Raw genomic sequence first — 27,153 nt, forward strand, 5'->3', positions numbered from 1 at the left:
AAACCACTTTTAGTGATACCCTTGCAGGAGGAGTTACTGCTCAGTTCCCTGTGGATTCGACTCTGGACTTACCACTAGCTAGTCTAGTTGTGGGCACAGGATATTTTATTTGCGCGAAGCTCAAACGACGGCTTCGTCAAATTGGCACCAGTTAAGCACTTGCGAAGTGGATTGTTGGTCTGATCAACCGACCATGGATGTAGGAAAGTATTTTCCGAACCACGTAAAAGTCTTTGTGTTATTTACAGCTTTCAGTTTTTATATACTTACTTGTGTTCTTACTTTTGATAAACTGAATATTGAATAACTGCAAAGAGAAACCTAAGACTAACAACGTGCTCAACCGAGGTTATTACGAAATAAAGTTATTTCCGCTGCGTATGATATCAGTCTGACTGATCTATCCTCTGATAGTCAGGAAGATTTATATCATCTCTGTTTTAGTAAACTCGACTGAAGCCCTTATGTGCATCAGTTAAGTTCAAGTAACTTAACTGATAACTCCTTATGAAGAGTTTTCAGTATCAGTCGTCAACCCTGTTTGATCAAAACTCATTTTAGTTAACAGGTGTCATAGTTTGCGTGTAAAGTTTCGTTTTAATCTCTATCTTGAGATCCCTCTGTTTTTAGAGAGAAGAAAAATAGCCCATAGATGTATTCCCCCCCCCATACACCTATTCGAAACCCTCCGGGCCTAACATATACGATGAACATTGAAATGATGATTGAATAAGCAAAAGAATGTACCTGCTCTTTTTGAGGCTTAGTAACTTGTTCATTTTTGCAACCCTTGGAATTATGCCCTACGTGGAAGCACTTTTGGCAAGTCATCCGAACTCTAATCTGCCTCAATCGACTAGATTTATTTCCATCCACCTCATCATGCTCTCTTATTTTCTTCTTAGGTCTTTCTGGCATGACTCTAACCGAGGGGGACAACATTAAATTTCCAGTGGCTTTTGGCAACATTTTCTCACAATTTATAGGTTCAAGTGCGTAGGAATAGGCTTTCAAATATTTGTCCACTGTATAAAACTCATGTACATAATCTAGAGGGTCATGTTTCATGTAGTTTATGGATGATATGGCATGTGCACAAGGAATTCCAGTGAGATTCTGATGCAGCCCAAGGTTCGTCGTTGAAGAAGCAAGAGTTGAAGAAGAAGTCATTTGGATATGGTGGAGTTCGCGCCCCATGTTTATGTTCGATTTTGATTTATTTGCATTTGGGCCGAAGTTGTTTAGCTATATTTATTTTATTTTCAGCTTTGTTATTTCAGAGCCCAATAGTTTAGCTTATTGGGTTATTTTCAAAAATTAGGGAATCAGGGCCTTGTTTGGCTGATTAGGGTTTGTTTTAAGTTGTTTCCTTATTAGACTAGGTTTAGTTTTTGCCTATATATATGGCTTATAGGTGTTGGCCGAAAATTGAATCATTTTATTAATCAAAAAATGTGAGTTTTCTTCTCTCTTGAGAGTATTCGAATTCCTCTTAGTTTTTCCAAGACGAGTTCAATTATCTAGTATAACGGCGAGTCAATCAACCCTCGTCTGGTGTCATTCATCGTCCCCGAGTTGCTGCGTCAACATCACGTTGGGATATAGGGAATTCATTCGCCTATATAATTTCGTGGGTTAGATTCAGAGGTTTTGGGATTCCATTCATCTATCGTTCGTTCTTCAGTCTTCTGCTTGCGTGTTCGTTTGAACGGCCTGGCAAGGATCGTATCATGAGCCCATGTTATCAGAAAAATACAAGTGTTAGTGCAGATTACAAGTTGAGTACATAAACCAAAATAGGATTGGATAACTAACTTTATGTCGATCACTGACATCTATAGTAGGCAAGTTTGACAATAGATCATTAAGAGAAGGCTCGTATGTACCCTCATCTGCACCATCATCTACACCAACATCTACCCTATCATCTACACCAACATCTGCTCAATCATGTATCCTAATCACCCCCTCCACAAAAACGCTTACAACTCTATTAACATCAACAATGAAACCCAACATATCCATCACCTCCTTATCATTTTTTATTACCCTAAATGTATAGGATTTAGGCTCGACATAAAGTAACTTAGCCCATCCAGAATAACCCAAACTCTCCATTAACTCCTTCAAATTAAAAAAACCAAACTTATCTACATCAAGGTCATGAAACCCTACCTTTTAACCCCCAGCATACGCATCAAAACTTCGAATTTGATAAAATGAACCACCATGATGAATGAACAGTGTGAAGTTATCACTGTAATAAAAAATAAAAAATAAAATCCTTTTCAAAACCCTAATCGATTGTGAAATGCACAAATTTTAAGAACTACCTATTATCACACTATGAAATTCACGATTTTAACAACATACCTGCCACCCATGTTACACCTTCTATTATCTTCCTTTGATTTCAGTCGTCATCTCCAACCGTTTCGCTTTTCCTTCATCGCGTTATCGATGCCAGAATTGTAGAATAATTTTCTTCGATTGCCCTTCAATATCACTTCGTCGTTCTATTTCCTTCCAAAATTCAAGAGTGTTACTAAAATTAGGGCATGCTAATTGGGGGAACCGGTGGAGTTGAATTAAAAATTGAAGTAGAAGTAAAAAACGACGTCGTTTTTTACGCGTGTATTGACAGCATGTAAAAAAAGCCGCGCAATATGCCATGTAATGTCCACGCAGTCGCCGGTCAAACTTAATCCTAATCGGAAATTTTGCCATGTTCAAATCTATATATAATATAAAAGAGGAGTTTTTTACCTCAATTTTTCTCTCTCCTCATATTTATCCCTCCAAATTTTATATCCTCTTTTTTTAAAAAAAATTCTTTTCGAAACACCATTAACTTTGATTCATGAAAAAAAAAATACTTAATATGAATGTTAATTTAAAGATTGTGAATAGATATTTAATTTGATATAAAAATTATAAAAAGTAAATTTTAAATGATATAAAATTAATTTTTGTTCGCTCTCATTTATCTCTAATATTAAACACAATACTCTTTTTTCATTTTGTTTTCGTTTATTGGTGAAAAAGTTTAAATAGATGTCATTTTTTCCTTTCGAAAAAGTTAGCTTAATTATAATTATTTTAAATTTAAATATTTTCAAATTACAAAAGTTTTTAATGCAGTTAAAGAGAAGGAAATTCGTAGTATTAATTTTAATATGAATTTGTAAATAAAAATTTTGTTATATATCTTAAAATTAGATTTTTAAATATTGTATATATTTATTGAATTATATGTAGAAATTATTTATTTATTTATTTATATATGCATATTTTGTTGTTATATTTTCTTTTTTATATTATTCGTATATCTTCCGATTTCTTAATTAATTTTGTGCTATTTAAATGTGAAATTTTAATAATAATAATACAATTTGAACTTTTAAAAGATATTTAAATTAGCATAATTTTTTTGTTATCAATTAATCTAACTCATAAATAATACTAATATTTTGATATTTTTACATAATTTAAAATTTTAAAAATAAAAAAATATAGTATGGTCCGTGCATTGCACGGGAGGCGCGTACTAGTTACAATTAAATTAAAAGGTGGTGTATTCTAAGGCTATTTTTTAAGGTCATGTGCAATTTGCAAATTTGGTGATAGTTCATATATTTTCCGACTATTAACCCAAAAAAAACATAGAATCTTCTTCTTAACAATCAACATCTATGTTTTCTTGGGGAAGACGTTGTGAAAGTGATGAGTGTGTAAGAGGTGTCATAAAATACAATTGATGTTGACCAAATTAAAGATAATTTAGTATTTTAGGGCATAAAATAGTTATTTTTATAATATATGGCATTTTTCAATATACACTTTAAGGAATTGGGCATTTTAAATTTTCACTATATACCATATGAATTAGTGTTAATAATGATACTCAATTTTCGAATACTAACAGATATTTTAATTATGATAATTTGAATATTTTTCAATTATAAAAAATAAGATAAAATAAAAGGTCTGTGATCTCATGTGATGAACCCGTGACTTTCTTTTTCTGTTGAATCTATCCCTGCCTAAAATGTACTTTCTAGTAAATAGGAGTATTCAATATTTTGAAATGCTATTCTCCGCTTGGGCATCTAATAAATTAATTCTAGGTGTTGCTTGTCTTATCCATACCAATACCATACAATCCAAATATTGATTAAATAAAATAATATATAAGTAAAAGAAACATGTGATTTCCGACAAGCTAATAGGCGATATACCACTAGTTGTCATTATTATGTTGTAAACATACATTTGAAGGCAACCCAAACTATTGTTTACTAATTTTATGTTCAATGGAACTTGTCTCAGTTCCCGTGAATTTTTTTTTTATCGGACAAAGTAATATTAGAAGTTAGCAGTTAGTACCCCAAACACTCCAAGAAATCACCAAGCCCATCTTATCTCTCCAAACACCAAATTCGCTCCCAATGGGAATCGAACCTGAGTCTCATCACTAAAGTGAGGATCCGGTGGTCAGGTGACTCAGTTCCCGTGAATTACTTTTACAAGTTTGAATTTATAGATTCGGGCGAGATAAATATGATACGGTCCATCCTTTATTTATTTTGATGAATTGAAATTTTAAATATTTTAAAACTTTTAATTATTTTTATCATTTCAATTAATTTTACTTTATTCTTATCCCATTAAAAATATAAGATTGGAGAAATCTTTGTGTTAAAAATAAAAATACTCAATCACGCAAAGTAAACGCTTCTTAATTAAAGGAATAACAACATATTAGCATGTAATTAATCAAATTTCCAAATTAAAAAAAATTCTATTTATAAAGTAGTATATTTTAATTTATCGAAATTTACATTTTAAATACTTTTCACAATAAGAAATCATTGACAAAATCAGATGTGTTTTGCTGCATGAATTAAATGACGAATAAGACATCATGTCATGTCAGTAGTAATTTAAGGATAAATTCATCTCGATTGTAAAATCCGAATCAAATTAAAATTATAGTACTAGTAATTTACAAATAGGATCTTTTTATGGTGTACAAATCAAAATTTAGCTAAAATTCAATAATTTACAAACTATCATCCCTAAATTTAATTAATATGCATTTAGTGATAATATAGTAAACTCCTAAGTTCATGTTGCCTACCTTGTTCAAGTTGAAAAAATATTTGAAAAAAGGTTACGAATATCATTTTGTACTATATGAAAAGACCACCTTAATGAGCTACATTTTCTTATATATACATTAAATTTGAGTCATCACCACTGCAATCACACACTTTGAGTACATGTAAACAATTAGCCAATCACTCACACAGTTTGGCAAAAAGAAAAGAGTGCGAATGGTGTGATTTAGTTGGGCAATGAGGAATATTATTGAGGTAGAAAGAGTGTGGGAAAATAATAGCCAAAAGAGTACTCTTTCTAAGAATGTTTTCTAGTTTGGAATCCTTGTCATGGAAACCGAAAGATGCACAAAATGTCCAACACAAAGCACTATGACTCATCCAATGTGACAAATTGGCTTCATTCCCACCCAAGATATGGTCTTTGAGATCTTACACTATACGACAAATTACACATGTCTTGACAAAACCCCATCACATCTTCATATATAAAACTATATATATAAACCCCTCTGCTGCCCTCTGCCCACCTTGTACTAGTCAAAATTTCACACTTGACTCTCTTTTTATATATTCCAACCTACCAATGTATAACACTTATCTTATACTAATATCTTTCATCCCTTTCTAAAATCCATTGGTATTTGAGGATGGAACAGATATTAAGAAATTGATTAATGTATTTGATTAAAATAAAAGTCCATTTTTTTAAGAAATTAATTGATGTATTTGAGTGAAATAAGAGTTTATTTTTATTGTAAGTGAGTTGTGTGGAATAGTACTTACCACAAAAATGAAATGAGTATGTATTTCAAAGACAAATCAAATATATATATAGGGGTCGGCTATCGTGAGAACATATCTTAAGATAAAAAATAAGAGCAATTTTCAATGTATGAATTTTATGTAGAATACGTTTGAATTCGTTGTATAAAGGTATGAATTGCGAAAAATAAATTTTTTGCTACCTTATATATAGGGGAGTGCTAAAATAAGTACATTTCTTAAGATATAAAATAAGAATCATTTTCAGCCCTTAGATCATCAAAATCTACGGTTGATTCGTAACCATGTTGGATGGATTCATGGTCCTGAGTTCGGATCCCAAAGATAGAAAAAAATTATTTTTCGCAATTCATACCTTTATACAGCGAATTTATATGTGTTCTATATAAAATTCATACATTTTTCCTAGTTCTTATTTCTTATTTTAAGAAGTGCTCTCACGGTAGCTCTTCCCTATGTATATATTCATTTATGGGGGATAAACGGAGTGATATATTTCAAAATGTTAAATATGTCCACATCGGTATCTTGTTTCTTTTCCATGCTATACAAATATTTTTAAAAAAAAATTGTGGGATCGAGTACTTAAATTAAGGCATTAATTTAATTTTAGATATTAATCACTTTATAATATTAGATCAACACATGTACATAGCTTCAGATTATTATTATTATTTTATTTCGAAGAGGAAAAGCAATGAAGTTTAAACCTTCAACTTTATTATTTACATATTAAAGTCTACCGTTTGAATATTGCATTGGGGACGCATCAGGTTTTTATTATGCCATTAGTTAGTCTATTTAAGTTTGAGATTTAAATTTCAAATACGGAATCATGCATTGCACTTAAGTATACGAAATTTTTACTAAATTATGATTTTGCATATGAATCTAAAATTTTGTCTTCAAATACATCAATTTTTAATTGTTCTTAATTTTCACAAGGTTATCAAATTATTCGCTTGAAATGTCTATATGACTTAAATGGCCGATTTATTAAACGGCGATGACATTAATTTACTAAGTACTTGAATTAGTTACTATGACAGTAATCCATTAAAAATTAATAACTATGCCAAAAATCAAAATACTTAAAATTTCATATATTTAAAGACAAATTTTTAATTTAATGTAAAATTATACTCCCTTCGTCCCATTCTAAGAAATTTGTTTTTCTTTATGGAATGTCCTATTAGAATAGACTCGTTTTTCATTTTCAATAAAATAAAAGTATTTAACTTTTTTTCTAAAAATAAATTTTTTAATTTTCGTGTTAAAAAAAAGTGAGTTTATTAAAGTGAAACTGATGTAATCAGTAATAAAATTTTATATATTCAATCACGATCGACCTTTCAAATAATGAGAATATTCACGAATCTATCACTATACATCTATATCCATCCAAGAGAGAAAAAGGCAATTAAAAAAAAGTGCAGATACGATGAATTTGACCAACATTTTAACTGTTCCCCACCCGAATTCAACAACTACCGTAAATACTGAAACAGTGACCGCCTCAAAGCCAACGCTAATTGGAGGGACATGCCTAAGCTTTTCCAAACAATGACTCAAATATCACAAAATATGTTTGAGATACACATGTTGAAGTTGAAGAGCTGAAAATTAAAAAGAATTTGTACATGAAAATAAAAATAAAAAAGGTCCCCCCCTCTCATCTGATATAAATACAAACATCTACTGCTGCACTGCAACAGTGCTGGAGGGTCCCCTGTGGAATTTATTAGAGAGAGAAAAATTGAAAAAAAAAAAACAATTTTTTTTTTTTTTGGGGCATGACAAATTTGCCAACCATATGTTGGTGTTAGTAGTGAGTGGTCGATGGCATGTTTTAGAGAGATATGTACAACCAAAACAACCCTGGTGACCACAAGGGGGCTGGGGCTCCCCCAATGAGCCCCAGAATCTCCTTCTCCAACGACTTCGTGGAATCCTCTCGGTCCCATTCTCGGGCGGCGGCGGCGGCGGCGTACAGGGACGCGCCGGTGTCCGCCGACTTCGAGTTCTCGGTGAGCAACTACTCGATGATGTCGGCGGATGAGCTGTTCTTCAAGGGGCGGCTCCTCCCCCTCAAGGAGGGCTGCTGCAGCAGTGGCAAAACCACCACGCTCCGCGATGAGCTTAAGAATGAGGATGAGGATCAAGAAGAGGAGGAAACTTCTGGAAGCTTCTCATTGAGGCCCCCCAAGAATCCCACTAGGTGGAGGGGGTTTTTGGGCCTCAGGAAATCACACATTGGCTCCAAGAAGAGTAATGACAAATCCCTTGACAAAAGGCATCATGATGACCTCCAATGCACCAAGAATTCACACTCACAGGTTCACAACCAACTCACTATGTATCTTTCTTTTCTTGCTTCATTACTACCTTCACCTTCTCTGATTTAATTTTCTTGTTGTTTTGTAGGAATTTGTTGATTGAAGATGGGAGTCATGATGATGTGTTAAATATTAGTTTGGGGCCGGCAAATTTTGGGGGAGAAAAGGGAATCAAGTCTTCTTGTTGAGGTTTGTGTCAATCATGATGTATTGAAAAAAAAAAAAAACAAAAACAAAAACAAAATTTATCTTTAGATGTGTATTTTTTTTTTTTTTTCAGGTTAACTGTAGTTTGTCTCAATTTTCATATCCTAATCTAGTAGAATTTTGCTGATTGCTGATCAGCTGTTTTGACCAGTGCATCACTTTTCCTAAATATTTTTGCTCTAGTACAAATCTTGTAGCAACCATTTACCATTTCAAGATTCAAGTAGCCAATAACATATATATTATCATGGTGGTTAAAAGTGTTATTTATTTATTTGTATTTTTCTACCTGGTTTTTTGCAAGGGAATCCTTTCTGATCCTTTATTATTAATTATTAGCTGAATCCTTTTTAAAAATTTAATACTGTATATCTTTTTTTGTCACTTACCATATCTTTGAGAAAATCCTGTGAAGAAATTTGTTATGGAAATTGCATGGAATGGCAATGGAGTATGTGGAAATAGGCATGACATTAATTGGTAATTATTGGATTAATTATGAAATGAGTGGATTATGATTGGAAAGAAAAATAGTGGAGTGGGAGTCGTAGATAGGTGAGAGTCAAGGGTGGGTCAAAATGACAGCTAATATGACAGCTGGTGCGTGTGGCAGAGCATCACGTTGAGGGTTGGGAGAAAAAAGAAAAAAAGAAAAATAGAGAGAAACATCTGACAAAGTGGAAATGGGTATTCTTACATAAATGTAGAGCGGTGGCAGTAAAGTACTATCGCCGAATCCAGTTTCCTCTTTTGGTCAGAAATTCGTAGTCACCACTCACCCATCTCTCATCCAAATTATCTCTCTTTTCCACACCATTCCAACTACTTTTAAATCTTTCGTGAATTTCCATTACCAAAATTTGTTGCAATGTTAAATTTGAATCATTTTTAGATGTTTAGGCCTGACATATCTTAGGTTGGGCCAGCCCGAAATGCTCTTGAGTTGTTGGGGCGGCCTTGACTCAATACAAAGTCTCATTTGAGATCATTTATTTTACCCTAGACAACAAATATTTTAAGGTAGCAAACCATTCCCAAAAGAAAAGAAAAACTAAAAAAACCTTAATAAAAATAGTATACATAATCAAGACGATTCAACAACATCTGCCTATTATAAATGGATATTGGGCCAATTTCTCCCTTAAAAGGGAGAAAAAGATAGATGATTGTCTCACCATATAAAGTGGCTCATGCCACTATCTCCAACTAATGTGGGACACTTTAACACACCCTCCTCACGCGCAGCGTGGACTATCCCAAACGTCATCTGTTGACAATGATATTGGAGGGGCCCATCAACGGATATTGGACTCATTTCTCTCTTAAAAAGTTTTATAAGGGAGTGGGTTGTCTCACCATATAAAATGACTCATGCCACTACATCCGACCAATGTGGGACACTTTAACAGCTTGAGGGTGAGAAACCTTCAGCCCCAAACGAAAGAAAAAGAAAAATCATTGCAGCTAATTGCTTTCCAATCGATCCAAGGCTCTTTAAGATCAAAAGAGACCAATTGGTCTTTTTTTTTTCAAAATTTAAGCCACGTGTCACATTTTGATTGGTTTTGATTGGTGGTATAACTTTAATTTAGATATTATAATAAAATTTTAAAATTTTTATACATGTATTACTATTAAATATACATATATATAATTTTTTACTTTTTTCTCCTCTATAAATACACATCACATTTACTATAGTTTTACACACAAAAATCCTCTCTTCTCCTTCACGTATTTCATCCATTGTTCATCACTAAAAATTCATCTTTGTCAATTTTCCAATGTATCCAAGATTTAATCAACAAATTATGTTTGGTTAAAATATCTTAATGATTGTCCATGCATGTTTCTTTCTTGGGCTAGTCATAAAAAATGCTCATGTTGGGATAAGAAAGACAAATAGCAGCTACAGATAAAAATGCACAAAAAATACCAAAAATTCTTTTCGTTGGCACATGCTTTAATAATATGGGTGGTGATTTTTATATAGTGGAGAAAGAGTCCTATCATTGTATGAAATGAGTGGTTGAGATTGAATTAAAGGTGATTTTTTTTAATAAATAATGAGTAATTGTAGGGATAAAAAATAACGAAAAGATATGCGGTCATGTTCTAAAAAGAAAGTGTTACTCCCTCCGTCCACCAAAAAGAGTCCCATTTGGGGTTCGGCACGGGTTTTAAGAAAGTTGTTAAAGTAGGTGTAAGAGGAGAGAGAAGTAAATTTATAGGGGTAGTGCTAATATGACTTTTAAAGTTCTTTAATCCTTAATTAACTTTTGATGGCAATAATTTAACTTTAATTAAAAACTTGAATTAATTACATAAATTAAATCATTTTAAATTGACTACAGTTGTTAATTTAACTTTTTAATTTGTTTACTGAAATCAACAAATGAACAACAAATGGAACGAAATAAAAATGGGCTGAACAAAACTGCACAGATTCCAATGCCACTAATTTCATTTCCCTCTAAAATTTCAGATTAACTTCACAAATTGGAGCCAAATTAGCGTCAGCAATTTTCCTCCACTAAATCTATAAATACAAGAGCTGCTCCAACAATTCACAAAAGCTGAAACCTAAACTAAATAGACACAATGGCAGACAAACGAAAAAAGGCCAACTTGACAGAAATTGAAAGAAACAACATTGCACAATGGCTTCTCCAAAACAGCAAGGACTTCAAGCTTCGGTACGGCGCGAAGAAAGAGGCAGCAGCTATGTTCAACATCGATGTGAGGACGGTTTGGCGACTGTGGACAGCAGCACGCGCACAAAAAATGATGGGAAGACCTGTACAACTCGTTTCAATGAAGAAGGGATCAACACATAGCGATAAAAAGGTAATCGACGTGGAAAAAGTAAAGCAACTATCCGTTCTAGAAAGATCAACTATAAGGAAAATGGCAAACAAGCTTGAAGTTAGTAAAAGCTTGGTTGGTGTTTGGATAAAGGAGAAAAAGATTAGAGCACATACCAATGCAATTAAACCTCTTCTAACACAGCAAAATAGATTAAGTAGGCTCACTTGGAGCCTTAGTCAATTAAGTGCAATTAGTGCAAATGGAAGAATCAAATTTCAGCCTATGTATAACACAATACACATAGATGAAAAATGGTTTTATTTAACCAAAACATCGGATAGATACTACCTGCTGCCAGATGAGATAGAGCCTTATAGAGCATGCAAATCTAAGAGATTTATTGAGAAAATCATGTTCATTTGTGTTGTTTCAAGGCCACAATATGACAATGAAGGTAAAATGATTTTTGATGGTAAGTTTGGGATATTCCCATTCACTACGGTGGTGCCGGCAGTTAGGAACAGCAAAAACAGAATGAGAGGCACGATGGAAACAAAGCCGATCCAAGCAATCACAAAGGAAGTGAGCAAAGATGTTTTCATCAACCAAGTGAGTTTTTAGACTATGCTTTTAACTATCAGAATGCATTACATGTTTCATCATTTAGCATATTCAGTTACTTACCATTCAATTTTCAGATTATTCCAACAATTAAGGCCAAGTGGCCTCGTGGTGCAAGTAGGCATATAATTATACAACAAGACAATGCGAAGCCCCACATTAAGGGTTCAGACCCTGACTTTGTAGCTGCTGCCACATCAGATGGATTTAACATCCAACTGATATGCCAACCACCGAACTCGCCGGATACAAATGTGAATGATCTAGGGTTTTTCAGAGCAATTCAGTCCCTACAAGATGACAAGTTGGCTAATTGTGTAGATGATTTGCTCAAGAACGTGAAAGATGCATTTGAAGAGCTTGAGCCACACAAGTTAAACAACGTTTTCCTCACACTACAGGGTTGCTACCATGAAATCATTAAATGCAGGGGCAACAACAACTACAAGATTCCACATATCAATAAGGAAAGACTCTCAAGACTTGGAGTTCTCCCAGAATGTTTGGAGGTAGAAGAACAGCTTGTAAGAGACTGTTTGGAAGAGTTAAGAAAACAGCAAACTGAACAAGGCACAATCTACAACCTTGATCAACTAGTCGAGGGACTGCAACAGGTTGTTTTGATGGATTAGCAAGTAATGTTGACAATTTTTTGTGCTAGAATGTTTACAAAGTCAAACTCTGCATATATGTTTGTAAACACTTTTGTAATGTCTCAGCTTTTGAAAACATGATTTTTTTGCATCATCGACATTAATTCAGCCCTGAATTCAACCTCCAAAACTAGGAAATTCATAGTGGTGGCTAGAACTACAGGAGCTGCACCCTCAGACACTATGAAATTATTGTCATCACAGGGTAATTTTTTTCCACCAACATATGCCAACATAACAACAGAGGGGAACCTCCTAAACTAGGGAAAACCTAGTGGTGGCTACAACCTCCTAATGCTTCATCATTTAGAAAGTTTTCAGCTGCATATATGTTTGTAAATAGGGCAGGCAAGGCATCAAAAGCAAACTGGCAGACAAGAAATAATGAATGCAAGGCATCACCAGCCACCAAACACCACCATATAGGGAATCAGAGGCATCACCAGCCATCAAACCACAACAAACACCAACAAATAAGGCATGCAAGGCAACACCAGCCACCACCAACCCAAAAGCAAATTAGGAACAAAATCACCTGATTAGATTAGGTCTAAGGCCGACGGGCAGTACCGAGAAAGCAATCGAAGGTACCAAATCCTTCTTTCATTGCTCCAGCCCCTCCAATTATCAAAAGGTTCCGGCTCCACCGCATCAAAGGCCCGACCTTCTTCATCCTGGATGAAGCCATCCACGGTCCAATGGGTGTTTCCGGCACCACCGTATCAAAGGGTCGGCCTTCTTTATCTTGGATGAAGCCATCGACGGGCAGATCTTGGGGTGTTTCCGGCACCACCGTATCAAAGAGCCGGCCTTCTTCATCCTGGATGAAGCCATCGACGGGCAGATCTTGGGATGGCTCCGACGCCTCCATTAAGACCGTTTCCGGCACCCAAGACGGAAAGGACAAAGCTTCAAAGTGGGTCGCCGTCAAAACGTCTGAAAACGTCGGAGAAGACTCCGTCATTGGCGCCGTATCACCAAAAACCAAAGGGGGGAACAACAAATCGGGTGATTCTTCGGTAGAATCACCGGTGGTTCCGAGATCCATCGGAGATGGTAACAGATCCGGTGATTCTTCGGTAGAATCACCGGCTGAACAGAGAGAAGTGAGAATCTGTTCTTGATCCATAAATCAGGGGTGGGGCGACGAGAAATTGGAGGCCGAAGGGGAAATCGGCGAGGAAACAACAAATCGGCGAGAAAAGACTTGGGGTTTTCAGGGAGAGAAATGATGCGGCGCTGATGAACTTAGGGTTTGAAGGTGAATGGATTTTTAACATAAGTGGCAGAATACAATATTGGGGGGTGGGGTGATTTAATTTTCGTTCAGGGTCCATTAATATTGGGGGGGTTGGTTTTAATTTGACACATTTTTAGAGGTTAATTAAGAGTGTTTAATTAGGTATGACTTTTTAATTAAAGGAGTTTAAATTAGATTTGTGGTGGGCCCAACAATGGCAATTAAAGTGAATTGTGATGCAACATAAGGGTAAATTGGTCAAAATAGTGAAACAGGACTCTTTTTCATGGACAAAAAAAAGAGGAGAATCAGGACTCTTTTTTGTGGACGGAGGGAGTATATTTTTTGTGGACACAAAAAATGACAAAAGTGTCATATTTTACTTTGATGGAAGAAGTATTCATTTTTTCATTAAAAAGACATACTCACCCTTAATAAATGCTCCCTCCATCTGGCTAAAAGTGGCTCACTTTGTTTTGGAACGAAGATTAAGAAAAATGTGTAAATTGGATAAAAGTAGTAGAGCATACATATTTTCAAGAGTTTAATTGTTGTCTTTTATGGATTGGACCACTTTTAGCAGGACAGACCAAAATGAAAAACGAACCACTTTTAACTGGATGAAGGGATTATATTCAAAATTAAATTAAAAAAAAAGCTAAATTCTAAAACCCTCTATCAATTCATCTTTTCCAACCCCCCCTCCACTTCATCGTTTTCCTCACATCTTCCCCAATCTTCTCCAAACTCTTTGTCTATTTTCAATCTTTCTCAAACTTCTTGTCTATCCTCTCAAATCATTATGTGTCGATATTGATGTCATTGCAGAGATCATCGATGTCATTGTCAAAATGTCTATTTCAGCTCTTGTTCATCTTTATATGAAATACGAATAATACACACTAGGTCGTGCGAGCGTATAAGCGTGGATTAGCTTAGCTTACACGAAACACGTACAATGCATACTTATACACTAGCTAGGTCTTGTGAGCATATAAGCATGCATTAGCTAAAATTGATTCTAATGCACACTTACACTCTAGTTCGTACGTCATGAGAGCGTATAAACATGCATAGGTAAAATTGGCCTAATACACTCCTACTCGCTAAATGGTCAAATGACAATAGTGAGTATTATTTATGTAGTATAATAGTATTGACTATAACTTGTACTCTGACTCAGCCTAAACACTACGCTAGATTGACTCGCAATAGGACGAGATCTATTATAACGTGTAAGCTAACCCAAGTCGTCTCTCAAGAAAGATCTTAAAGGGCTTCTAATTGTATCACAGGAAAACAGTAAAGAAAACAGTAAAGGTTTGATTTAAAAGCTTGTAAAATAAACTTAAACTTAATCTAGGCAAGAAACTATGAAAACCCTAGGCAAGAATTAAGCGCTTAAAATAAAAGCAACTTAAGAAATTAAATACTTGTAAATTAAAAGCTTCTAATCTAGGCATGAAACTAAAGTGCATAATTGAAATTAAAGCATAAACGTAAAAGCAAAGCATAAACATAATGAAACGAAAGAACTTGAATTAAATACGAAATACCGTAAACTCCTTGAACGTGCAATCGCTGTCACTGAATCACAATCCAAGAAGCAACTAAAAACAAAACTAAATTGAAATCTAACTAGAACAATAAATTCGAAAACTTGAAAGAACAAGAAAGCTGGAAAAATGCCTAAGTCTTGGTTGCCTTGTGGAACAATGATTCTCAAGGTTGAACGAAGATTAGGGCAAAGGATGATAATTACAATGAATAACAAGGCTTATAGACTTCAATTCAATCCTGATTACCATCTAAATCGCCTTGCAAAACTGAACTCTTAAGGAAATAGAATCGTGCAAGGGAAGGAAAGTCAATCTGGATCGTGCTCTGCAAGTCATCTTAACTTTGGCAAAAATCGGCTACTCTGGAAATTCGGCTCTGGAAAGTATAATGCGGAGCTAAAAGTCAGCTCTAGCATTAGCGAGCTCTGAAAAAGGCAGAGCTGAAAGTCAGCTCTGATATGTTGACTCTGGCAATCTTTAGCTTTGCTCTGTCAAGTTTACTCTGGCGCGTAAGTCAGCTCTGTCGATTTAGCTCTGCTCTGACAAGTTTGTTCTGCTCTGGAGATTTCTACTCTGATAGGGAAGTTCAGCTCTGACTATGAAGTCAGCTCTGCTCTGGCATTTACGCTCTGCTCTGGCGAGCATCTCTGCTCTGCTCTGCGCGCGGGCTTTTTAGCTCTGAACACCAGATTGCGCCAGAATACGCCATTCTACTCCAAAATCTCCAAAATTACACTCTTCCATCTATAAAACCTAAATCTCCTGCAAAGCATAAAACAAACCATAAAACGCACCAATTTCCAGAATATTTAACTTAAAATATGCACATGCAAACCCCCAAAATTAGAACAATTAAGCATAAATCAACCCCCCACACTTAGCCTTTTGCTTGTCCTCAATCAAAATCAGTATGAATCCTAGGAATAGAGTGTTTCAATGATGCTTATTTCCATTCAAACATTCAAGTATGTCAATTTAAAATTTCCCAATCAACATACATCTCTCGCTTATGCAAGTAACTTCAAGTTTAAGAAGCAACAAAACAGTAATCCAAGTAATTCGATCAGACCCAATTCTCTGCTAGAAGTGAATTCCCTAATGTGATCGCCTTTATAATCAATATCACCATTTTTCACACTTTGTGTGCTTAAGTTTTCGACAGTTGAGCCATAATTCATGAAATAAAATCATTTGGATGTAATCCAAAGTCTTTTCACATGGTTTCCCATGCTCATAGTTAAAACTAAAGGAGCAGAGACTCAGAGCTGTCATTTTCAGAGCTAGCAATTCGTCCAGCATTTTTCACATTTCACAGATAAGGATACAATCGTAGGCAATCACAATGACAACACTCCTTCTAGCATCTACTGGACAAATCACGTTTTACTTACTTACAATCGTGTTGCTACAAAACTTACAATTCTTTGCACAATCAAGAAACATATATCAAAAGTAAAATTAGAATAACCACCATTCATTCACAAACCCGAAATTCACATCGAAAACCATATTCTCTTCCACAAATTCATAACAAATTAGCAAGTATCAAAGAGCAAGCTAAGCATAAAGAGACCAATCTCGCCCAATTGAAAGCATAAGCAAAACAAGACACCCCCTCCCCCCACACTTAAAGCATGCCATGTCCTCAGGGCAAAAGATAAAAAGAGTTAGAAAAAAACGTCCCTGATTATCGGCATTGAAAAAGCATCAGCTCTGTGAGAGGTGGCGAAAAGTAGGGTTTGCGTCCTCTGGCAGAGTAGAAATGTCAGCGCTGGCATTTTCATAGTAGAATTTCAGCTCTGAATCTGGACGGCAGAGTCAGAGTAGAAGTGCAGCGCTGGCGACAAAGTCAGAGTAGAATTGCAGCGCTGGAAACAACAACATTAACACACAGAATCAAAGCATCCGCACAAGCAACCAAAGACAAGGAAAACAAAAAAACGGAAAGCAAATAACAAGAAAAACAAAAACAAAAAACTAAACCAACGATGGGTTGCCTCCCACCAAGCGCTAGTTTTAAAGTCACCAGCCCGACTTCAGCTCTGATCCTCAGCCTGGATTGTGCAGAGCTTGAGACTCCACCACCATCGGCGGGCTTTGGTGCTCATAGTACAGCTTCACTCGATGACCGTTGACTTTGAAGCTCTCATTCGTATTCTCATTAAACAGCTCTACAGCACCATGCTCAAACACCTCCTTTAGTAGAAAAGGCCCACTCCATCTCGATTTGAGCTTGCCCGAAAACAACTTCAGTCTAGAATTGAACAATAGCACCTTCATTCCGGGGGAGAGCTTCTTGTGGGAAATGCGGCGATCATGTAGCCGCTTCACTTTATCTTTGTAAATATTTGCATTCTCATACACCTCATTGCATAGTTCATCCAACTCCTCCATTTGCAGCTTGCGCTGCTTCACGGTAGAGTTCAAATCATAATTAGCAACCTTGATTGCCCAGTATGCTTTGTGCTCAATTTCCACCGACAGATGGCAAGCCTTGCCATAAACGAGGCGGTACAGACTCATCCCAAGCACGCCCTTGAAGGCAATTCTATATGCCCAGAGTGCATCATTCAGCTTTGCAGACCAATCCTTGCGCGAGGGTTGCACTGTCTTCTCCAAAATGCCTTTGATCTGCCGATTGCTTGTCTCAGCTTGCCCAGAGGTCTGCGGGTGATATGGTGTTGCCACCTTGTGCGTGATCCCATTCTTCTTCATGAGTTTTGCAAATAACTTGTTGCAAAAGTGCTTGCCTCCATCGCTAATGATAGCTCTGGGAAATCCGAATCTACAAAGAATGTTCTCTTGCACAAACTTAAGCATAATATTAGCATCACATGTCCGCGTGGGAATAGCTTCAACCCATTTGGACACATAATCTACAGCAAGAAAAATATATTGAAGCTCATGCGAAGCAGGAAATGGCTTTCGACAATTAGTATGCTTTGGAGGGTGATGAGGAGTAATACGTGCAGAGTAGGGAAGGAATACGAATTAGAGAAATCGACCCCATTGGCGGGACGAATATAGCAGAGGAGATACACTCGCCAGAGAAGTCATTACCGCCAGAGGAGACGCCCTTGCCAGAGAAGACGTGTTTACCAGAGGAGTCCTTCATGCTAGAGATGTCAACCTCACCAGAGAAGACGCCTTCGCCAGAGAAGACATTTCCATCAGAGGAGCCAATAAACGCGCGGGAAGGTCTCCCGCATATTATCGAAATTACCAGCGTACCCTTCTACCACGCAGGACGCATGCACCGAAGATGTTTTTACTATTTTACCCCTCCGCTTGTAAATCTATAAATAGGGCCCGAGCTCGTGTACTGTGATTTACGCTCTCTCATATTTTCGAATACAATAGTTGTTTTCTTTCTCGTGCAAGGTTTCCGATCAACTATTTTTACTCTTTCCAGCCTTCTCGACTAGGTAGAATTTTATGTTTCCTTTTATAGATTTAGGTGTTGGTTCCGTAAACACCAGAGGGGCATCACATTCCTTCGGCCGAGATTACCTACTCTCTGGCACCTATCGCACGCCAGAGTAAAAATATGTGCATCTTTAGAAAGGGAGGGCCAGAACAAACCTGATTGAAGAACTTTGTGCGCTATCTTCTGCCCCCCAAAATGTCCACCACAATGATCTTCATGGCACATTTCCAGAACTTGCTGCTGCTCCTCTGCCGGTACACACCGTCGAATGACTTCATCCTTTCCAAGATTGAAAAGATGAGGAATCTCCCAATAATAGTGCCTGCACAGAGCTAAAAACCTCTTCCTCTCCTGCGATGTCAGCTCTGGTCTCAATACTCCACATACTAAATAATTAACAATATCCGCATACCAGAGCACAGCGCTCGCAGGGCTGGCAGGGCTGGACTGGGCAACGCTGCACTTGGCAGGGCTGGACTGGGCAGGGCTGGACTGGGCAGCTCTGCACTTGGCAGAGGTCAATTCATATGCATACTCAAAAGGAAAAGACTCACGGATGAAGTTATGACCAGATTCAATCAAATTATTATCCATGCGTGAAAGATGGTCTGCCACATGATTCTCACTCCCTTTTCTATCCTTTATCTCAACATCGAACTCTTCCAACAATAACACCCAACGGATTAAACGAGGTTTAGCTTGTGTTTTAGTCATCAAGTATCTCAGCGCAGCATGGTCACTATGAACAATTACCTTAGACCCAATGATGTAAGCACGAAATTTATCTAAGGCAAAGACCACTGCAAGCATCTCTTTTTCAGTTGTGGTGTAATTTGCTTGTGCACTGTTCAGAGTTAAACTAGCATAATAAATCACACGCAACATTTTATCAACACGCTGACCTAACACGGCTCCTACGGCATAATTAGACGCATCACACATGATCTCAAAGGGGAGTGACCAATCTAGCGCAATCACAACGGGGGCAGAGCTCAACTTCAGTTTCAATAACTCAAAGGCATTCATGCAAGAATCATCAAATTTAAGGGTACGTCCTGAGCTAGCAGTTTGCACAGTGATTGACTTATTTTAGAAAAATCTTTTATGAAACGCCGGTAAAAACCGGCATGACCTAAAAAACTCCTAATTTCTTTGACATCAATAGGGGGCGGAAACTTTTGAATTACCTCCACCTTAGCTCTGTCGACCTCTAATCCATGCTTAGACACCACATGACCCAAGACAATACCACGTGTAACCATGAAATGACTCTTTTCCCAACTCAAGGTTAGGCCACTTTCAATTCACCTTTGTAAAACTAAGTCAATCTTATTTAAACAATCACTGAAGGACTGCCCAAACACCGAAAAATCATCCATAAAGACCTCCACGAATTTACCAATCATTTCCGAGAAGATGGACATCATACATCGTTGAAACATCCCGGGTACATTGCACAACCCAAACGGCATCCTCTTCCATGCAAACGTCCCAAAAGGAGTGGTGAAGGAAGTTTCGATTTGATCTTCCGGCGCGATCGCGATTTGGTAGTATCCTGACAAGCCATCAAGAAAATAATAAAATTCATGCCCCGCTAAACGATCTAACATTTGATCAACAAAAGGGAGAGGAAAGTGATCCTTTTTTGTGACGGTGTTTAGTTTCCTATAATCGACACACATCCGCCAGCCCGTGGTAGGACGAGTCGGTACCAACTCCAATTTATCATTGCGCACAACCGTAATCCCTCATTTCTTGGGCACAACATGCGCTGGGCTCACCCACTCACTGTCAGCGACAGAGTAGATAATCCCTTCGGCCAGCAGCTTAAGGATCTCCTTGCGCACGACCTCCATTAGAATAGGGTTCAGTCGTCTCTGGTTGTCTCGCTTTGGTGTAGCTCCCTCCTCGAGGTTGATTCTTTGCATGCATGTGGCTGGACTAATGCCACGTATATCCGCCAGACTCCATCCCAGCGCTGCCTTGTTTCTCTTCAACACCTCGAGCAGCGCTGCTTCTTGCTCTAGAGCTAGCGTAGAAGATATGATCACTGGCTTCTCATCTCCTTCTTCTAAAAACACATACTTAAGATTGGCAGGGAGTTCCTTCAGTTCCAGCGCTGGCTTCCTGGACCCCACCGGTTCATCCAGAGGCAGTGCTGCCTTTTCCATCTCTTCGGCTTCTCGCGCTAACTCTTCCATATCTGCCGATCCTGCAAAGACCTCCACACTCTCCTGCTCCTACACAAATACCTTCTCAACCAGGCCATTAATAGCATTTATATATAAGCAATCATTAGTAAAACTTGCCGAAGGCATTGCACGACTTTCATGCACCGAGAAAGACACCGACTCCCCTAACACCGTCATTTTAATAGTTCCATTTTTAACATCAATCAACGTGTTAGTGGTTGCCATAAAGGGTCTTCCTAACAACAGAGTGTGATCTCTACCATTCTCGTGAACCTCCCCAATCTCCAACACTACAAAATCAACGGGGACAATCAATCCCCCGACTCTGACCAGAATATCCTCGACTATCCCACAAGGATACCTAACGGACCTATCAGCGAGTTGTAGACACATGAGAGTAGACTTCAAATTACCTAACTCTAATAGTTGAAAAATAGAGTAAGGCATCAAATTAATTCCCACACCTAGATCTAACATTCCCGTAGCTTCCTTACCATTCCCCAAACCAATATTAATCACAAAACTACCTGGATCGCGCTACTTCGGTGGTAAGGATTGCTGTATGATCGAATTCACAACTTCCGAGACCAGCACTTTCTCATTGTCGCCGAACTTTCTTTTATTGGATGCGAACTCCTTGAAGAACTTCACATAAGCAGGGACATTTCTGATCACGTCAAGAAGAGGCAAATTCACATTCACCTTGGCCAACATATTGTAAAAATCCTCGAACTGCCGGTCCTATTTCTCATTCCCCAATCTGCTCGAAAAAGGGATCGGTGGTCGATAAGGTGTAGTAGATTTGTGAAGTTTAACCTCATTTCCTTTCTCCGTCTCTCCATCTTTTGGCTGTCTCTGCTGCTCTGTCTTCTCTTCTTCGCAAGGGCTCGTCAGAGCTGAGCTCGGCAGTGCTGAACTTTGCAGGGCTGAATTTTTCAGGACTGGATTCTGCAGAGCTGGATTCGGCAGGGCTGGGTTCTGCATAGCTTGATTCTGCAGAGCTGGATTTGACATAGATGGATTCTGCAGAGCTGGACCTGGCATAACTGGATTCTGCAGAACTGAATTCTGGAGGGCTGGATTCGTCAGACCTGGATTTTACGTAGCAGGATTTTCCAGGGCTGGCATCCTCATCTGCTTTGTTACCTTCTTCTGCTCTGGTACCGTAATCTGCTCTAGTACACTTGTCAGCTCTGGCATCCAAGTCTGCTCTGGTACCCTGGTATGCTCTGGTGTCCAAGTCTGGTCTGGTACATTCACTTTATTATCCACCATCTTACCACTGCGGAGAATAGTGATAGCTTGAGCTTGGTGAGTCTGCAAGGGCTGGCCATGAAGTTTTCCGGGCTGCTGCTACTGCTGCAATTGGTTCAGAGTGCCGGAAAGTTGGCCAACGGTAGTCTCAAGTCTTTTGATGGTGGATGCTTGAGACTCCATATTCTGCTTGTTGATCTCCATGAAAGCCTGCAAAGACTCTTCCAGAGACTGTTTCGGTGGTGGCATCTGCTACGCATTCTGGAAGTTTTGCGGCTGAAAGTTCCCTTGCTGCCGAGGGAACAGCTGATATTGCTGTGGGTTTTGTTGCGTAAAATCTGTTGTGATGGGAAGTATTGTTACTGATTTTGATATCCTATGTGAGGCGGTCTATGGAATTGACTTCCTCCTGAATTTTGATTTCCCCATCCAGCGTTGTGCTGACCTCTCCAGCTGCCATTAAAATTCTGTTACCTTTGATTATAGCTCTGCCCGAATTGTGGTCTGTTCTGCATTTGATTATAGCTATGAAATCCTTGTGCCGCATAGACTTCAACTTCACCCTCTGGAGTAAACTTGCCCATTCTGTGACACTCATTTATCCCATGGCTGAAATCTCCACATATTCCACAAGGCTCTTCATTTTGCATAGGAGCAGGGGGTGGTTCCATCTGGCTCATCTTTAGCTGCTGTACTTCTCGCATAATTGAGGCCAACTGCTTTTGCACATCTCCACTCTGTGATATAGCGCTGGCCTCGACTCTTTTACCACGGACCAACTTTTGTTGAGAACTCTCGGCTAGAGTTTGGAAGATTTGGTTGAACTCCTCCGCGGTTTTATGAGCTATGTTCCCTCCGGCAGTGCTGTCCACCATGAATTAGGCAGTTTGCACTAGCCCGTCGTAGAAACATTGCATCACCACTGTTTTTGAAAGTTGATGGTGCGGGCACTGCCGTAAAAGCTCCTGAAATCTATCCCATGCCTCATGAAAAGGCTCATCAGCTCTTTGTATAAAATCCATAATCTTAGCACGAAGTTCCTGCGTCTTATGATTTGGATAATATTTGAGCATAAACTTCTCGCAAGCTTCATTCCAATTAGTGATCAAATTTGGCGGCAGAGATAACAACCAACTCCGTGCTCTATCCTTTAGCGCATATTGGAAGCACATCAACTTTAATTGATCCTCTGTGACGTTGAGAAGAGAGAACGTCTGCACTTGGGTACAGAAATCTCTAACAAAGCTCAATGCATCTTCATGCGGCTACCCATAGTACAACGGCAGAAGGTTGGCGTCATGGGGCTTCAGTATGTAATTGCGGACTGCAGTGGGTAGAACTATGGCAGAGCTGGAGGCTTCAATTATGGGTCGCGAAAAGTCGCCCATGTACTGTGGGTTATCTAGCGCCATCTCCTTCTCCTTCTTGTTTGTGTTCTGCTCTGATCGGTCAGTAAAGTTAGAGCTGGATTCCTCTTCGTGTCTATGGTCTTCTCTGTATACTCTTCTGGTTCCTCTTATGCGGGCTGCTCTGTATGTTAAGAGACAGAGCTCGCTGGCAGCTCTGTAGGGTCAGAGACAGAGCTCGCCGGAAGCTCTGTAGGCTTTACTTCTTCCATTTCTACGGTCTGCTTTGGATTTATCAGCACTGGACTTTCCAGCTCTGGACTCGTCAGCGCTGGACTCGTCTGAACAAACACTAACAAACAGATCAAACGCTCCGGCAGGAGAAAAAGTAACGACAAAACGTAAAGAAAAGAAAGCAATTAAAAACGGAAAAGAAATTGACACAACTAAACGCCTAAAACCTTCCCCGGCAACGGCGCCAAAAATTGACTCAACCTAAACACTACGCTAGATTGACTCGCAATAGGACGAGATCTATTGTAACGTGTAAGCTAACCCAAGTCGTCTCTCAAGGAAGATCTTAAAGGCTTCTAATTGTATCACAGGAAAACATTAAAGAAAGCAGTAAATGTTTAATTTAAAAGCTTGTAAAATAAACTTAAACTTAATTAGGCAAGAAACTATGAAAACCCTAGGCAAGAATTAAACGCTTATAATAAAAGCAACTTAAGAAATTAAATACTTGTAAATTAAAAGCTTCTAATCTAGGCATGAAACTAAAGTGCATAATTGAAATTAAAGCATAAACGTGAAAGCAAATTTGCTGTAGAGTATGAGCATTCTGTACTGTAGATAATAGGTATGTAGAGAAAGACCCCCCCTTTTCTCTACAGTTGTAAAACTGTAGTCTATAGTTATCATAGACTACAGTTTTACACGCACATAATCTACATTTGTGAACCGTAGTCTATTATGCTCAATATACTACAGTGTGTAAACGTAGTTAATTAATAGCAAAATGTAGTGTATGTCAATTTTTTTCTACGGTTTTAATGAATATTCGTAGTCTATGTGTATAAAAGACTACAGTTTCATTATTTTACACTACCCTTTAAAACCGTAGTCCTTATGAAATCACTACTACAGTTTTAAAATTGTAGTTTATACATACTACTACAGTTTTATAATCGTAGTTACATATTGTAGTTCAATCCTATTTTAAAATCCAAGAATCCAAAACGAAATTAAAATAAAATAAATTTCATTGCACATAATTAAAATATTTCATCCAACAATATTGTAGCAAGTATTAATACAATGTCAAACCTAAAATTAACCATAAAATACAAAGTATGAAGTGCATATCATCAATACAATTATGCCGATTCAAAAAGTCTATCACACTAAAACAAAAATCGATCGTACTAAATATTTTCCATCAACATGCTTGCCCACTCAACACGAACTTCATCAATATCCTTTCGATCATAAGTTTGGTTATCCTGTATATATTCACAATTAAAAATTTAAATATTAATACTATTTTATACAAACAAAAAAAATTAACTTAAATTTGAATAAGTGAAAGATAAATTTCTTACAAGTAAACGTAGAGAGCATGAACCACTCTCTATAGTATTTTCAATAATGTCCTTCATGAATCGCAATAGAAAGAATCCACATTGTTTGAAATCCGGTTGTATTGGACACTATGTCAAAATATGAAGTGTTATCAAAATCATCCTAAGCATATTGGAAAAAAACTCAATAATATATAATGAAAAATATTACCTTCATGAGTTCCCAAGTGATTTGTTTCTTGCCTCTTTTTTGTAATTTTGCATTGAACATGTAAATCGCCCTTCAAAATATATTAACATATATTAGTTCTCCAAATAATAAAACATAAATGTAACTATATTAAAATATGAAACCTTACGTGTTCACAATAGTCTTCCAAGTATTATCAAACATACATTCACCGAGAGAATCAAAATGATAAATTATCTCTTTGTGAGGATCCAACACGGTAAGAATCCAATGATCCCTATATATAATAAAAAAGTACAAATTAGACAAATTTAAAAAAGAATAATAATAATGAGACAAGAACAAAGGAATAATAATACTTACTTTATATTGCACGGACATATAACTAATTGACCGGGGGATATATTCTCAAGCCTATTTGCCAAAGCTAGTGTTCGTGCATCATGCTTGTACTTGTTTACATATGATACATCAAACGGATCCACAAAACAAAACCGATGAGAAACACTACTATTCTTCAATTTTTTGTATAAGTGCCTGATAAAAAGAAAAAAATGTATCACAACTACATATACTTATGCTTTACATATTAACTTACGAAAAAGCAAATACTTACCACATGTATACTACTATGCAGTTTCCTGATATTGGCTCTAATTCACAAAAATCAACGATGTCATCGGCATGCACGTATAGCTCAAAAGGCTTACCAAAGATGTCAAAGTCAAATTGCACAAAAATTCCTTCACCATTCGTCAAGTGCTTATCAACATATCTGCACAACATTTTCAATGATGTATGCAAAGAATCAAAACACTTCACCTTGCTTTCATTAACTACTTTGTGGTTTGCTGCTTTTTGGGGCGGAGAAGTGAACTCCAGCGATCTTGCAACACCCTATATAATTACAAGTTAATCTGCATAGTGTAAATTATAATGAAAATTTGATGATTATATATATGTGAAAAAAAATTAAATAACAAACCTTTACTGCATCAACTTTGTCAATCAACACCACTTCATCAACATTATTTTTGTCCTTGTCTGTTTCTTCATCCATCCACAAACACGGTTGCTTAATAGAACAACTCCCTTTTTCTTCTGTATCTTTATCTTTCTCTTTTTCGGCTTCAAGTTGAGAAACTCTTTCTTGTAGGTTCTTTACTATGTTAGCATACTCTTCAATCACCTTATGCATTTCTGTATTCTTCATCTCATCTTTTCTCATGTGTTGTCTTCTCTCCTTGGGATACTTGAAGAACACAGAAGGAGTAATGTAACTACCAACCGCCCTAACACGCCCCGAGTGTTCAGACTTCTGTAGTGCATAGGAAAGCAAATCTTCCCCCAACATGTTAGTGTCCAATTCTCCTTCATGCTTTAGTCGTATGCACTCATCCTTATAGTTAGCAAGAACAAATAACATTATTGAAGCACTTTTATAATGCAACAAACAAAATAAATTGTATGTATTAATCTTACAATCTTATCCATAGTCTTCTTTAACTTCTCGTCTTCTATGTCGCCACTCTTGGGCACTCGTGCTCTCTTCCACATGATAAGTTGAACTGTCAGGTAGAAACAGTTTGAGGGAAGATTTCATAGGCCTCCCATAATCAAAACGTAATCAAAATTTTGCAGTAACTACCTGTATATTCCTAGTATATATCCACCAAATTTCAGCCTAATAGGACACCATTTACTATGACAATTGATTTTTAGGCTCAAACTTATTCAGTAGAACAAAAAACCACACTTCACAAACTTAATAAAATACAAACACAAAAATTAAACAATAAATGTACCATTTTTTCAGCCAAACCCGCATAGCCCG

General features: G+C 37.2%; 2 protein-coding genes and 1 non-coding gene across 3 annotated transcripts; all 3 read left to right on the forward strand.

Moving 5' to 3' along the window:
- Positions 1-7,463: 7,463 nt before the first annotated feature.
- LOC130989002 (uncharacterized) lies at positions 7,464-8,599 on the forward strand. Its single transcript, XM_057912980.1, has 2 exons — positions 7,464-8,242; positions 8,331-8,599. Exons 1-2 carry the CDS (start codon positions 7,766-7,768, stop codon positions 8,343-8,345), a joined length of 492 nt encoding a protein of 163 aa, XP_057768963.1. The 5' UTR covers positions 7,464-7,765; the 3' UTR covers positions 8,346-8,599.
- A 2,451-nt stretch (positions 8,600-11,050) lies between these two features.
- LOC130990720 (uncharacterized) lies at positions 11,051-12,510 on the forward strand. Its single transcript, XM_057914948.1, has 2 exons — positions 11,051-11,866; positions 11,956-12,510. Exons 1-2 carry the CDS (start codon positions 11,051-11,053, stop codon positions 12,508-12,510), a joined length of 1,371 nt encoding a protein of 456 aa, XP_057770931.1.
- A 10,626-nt stretch (positions 12,511-23,136) lies between these two features.
- On the forward strand, positions 23,137-23,242 carry LOC130991047 (small nucleolar RNA R71). The gene has a single exon (XR_009091011.1). It is a non-coding gene; the product is annotated as a small nucleolar RNA R71 (small nucleolar RNA).
- The last annotated feature ends 3,911 nt before the right edge of the window (positions 23,243-27,153 follow it).

Source organism: Salvia miltiorrhiza, chromosome 6 (assembly GCF_028751815.1).
Source record: "Salvia miltiorrhiza cultivar Shanhuang (shh) chromosome 6, IMPLAD_Smil_shh, whole genome shotgun sequence".
NCBI classification, from domain to species: domain Eukaryota; kingdom Viridiplantae; phylum Streptophyta; class Magnoliopsida; order Lamiales; family Lamiaceae; genus Salvia; species Salvia miltiorrhiza.

Bases quoted from the DNA above. Each gene is read 5' to 3' on its own strand.
- LOC130989002 (XM_057912980.1), top strand. From the start codon at position 7,766: ATGTACAACCAAAACAACCCTGGTGACCACAAGGGGGCTGGGGCTCCC.
- LOC130990720 (XM_057914948.1), top strand. From the start codon at position 11,051: ATGGCAGACAAACGAAAAAAGGCCAACTTGACAGAAATTGAAAGAAAC. The intron at 11,867-11,955 runs GTGAGTTTTTAG...TTCAATTTTCAG, and splicing joins AAGATGTTTTCATCAACCAA to ATTATTCCAACAATTAAGGC.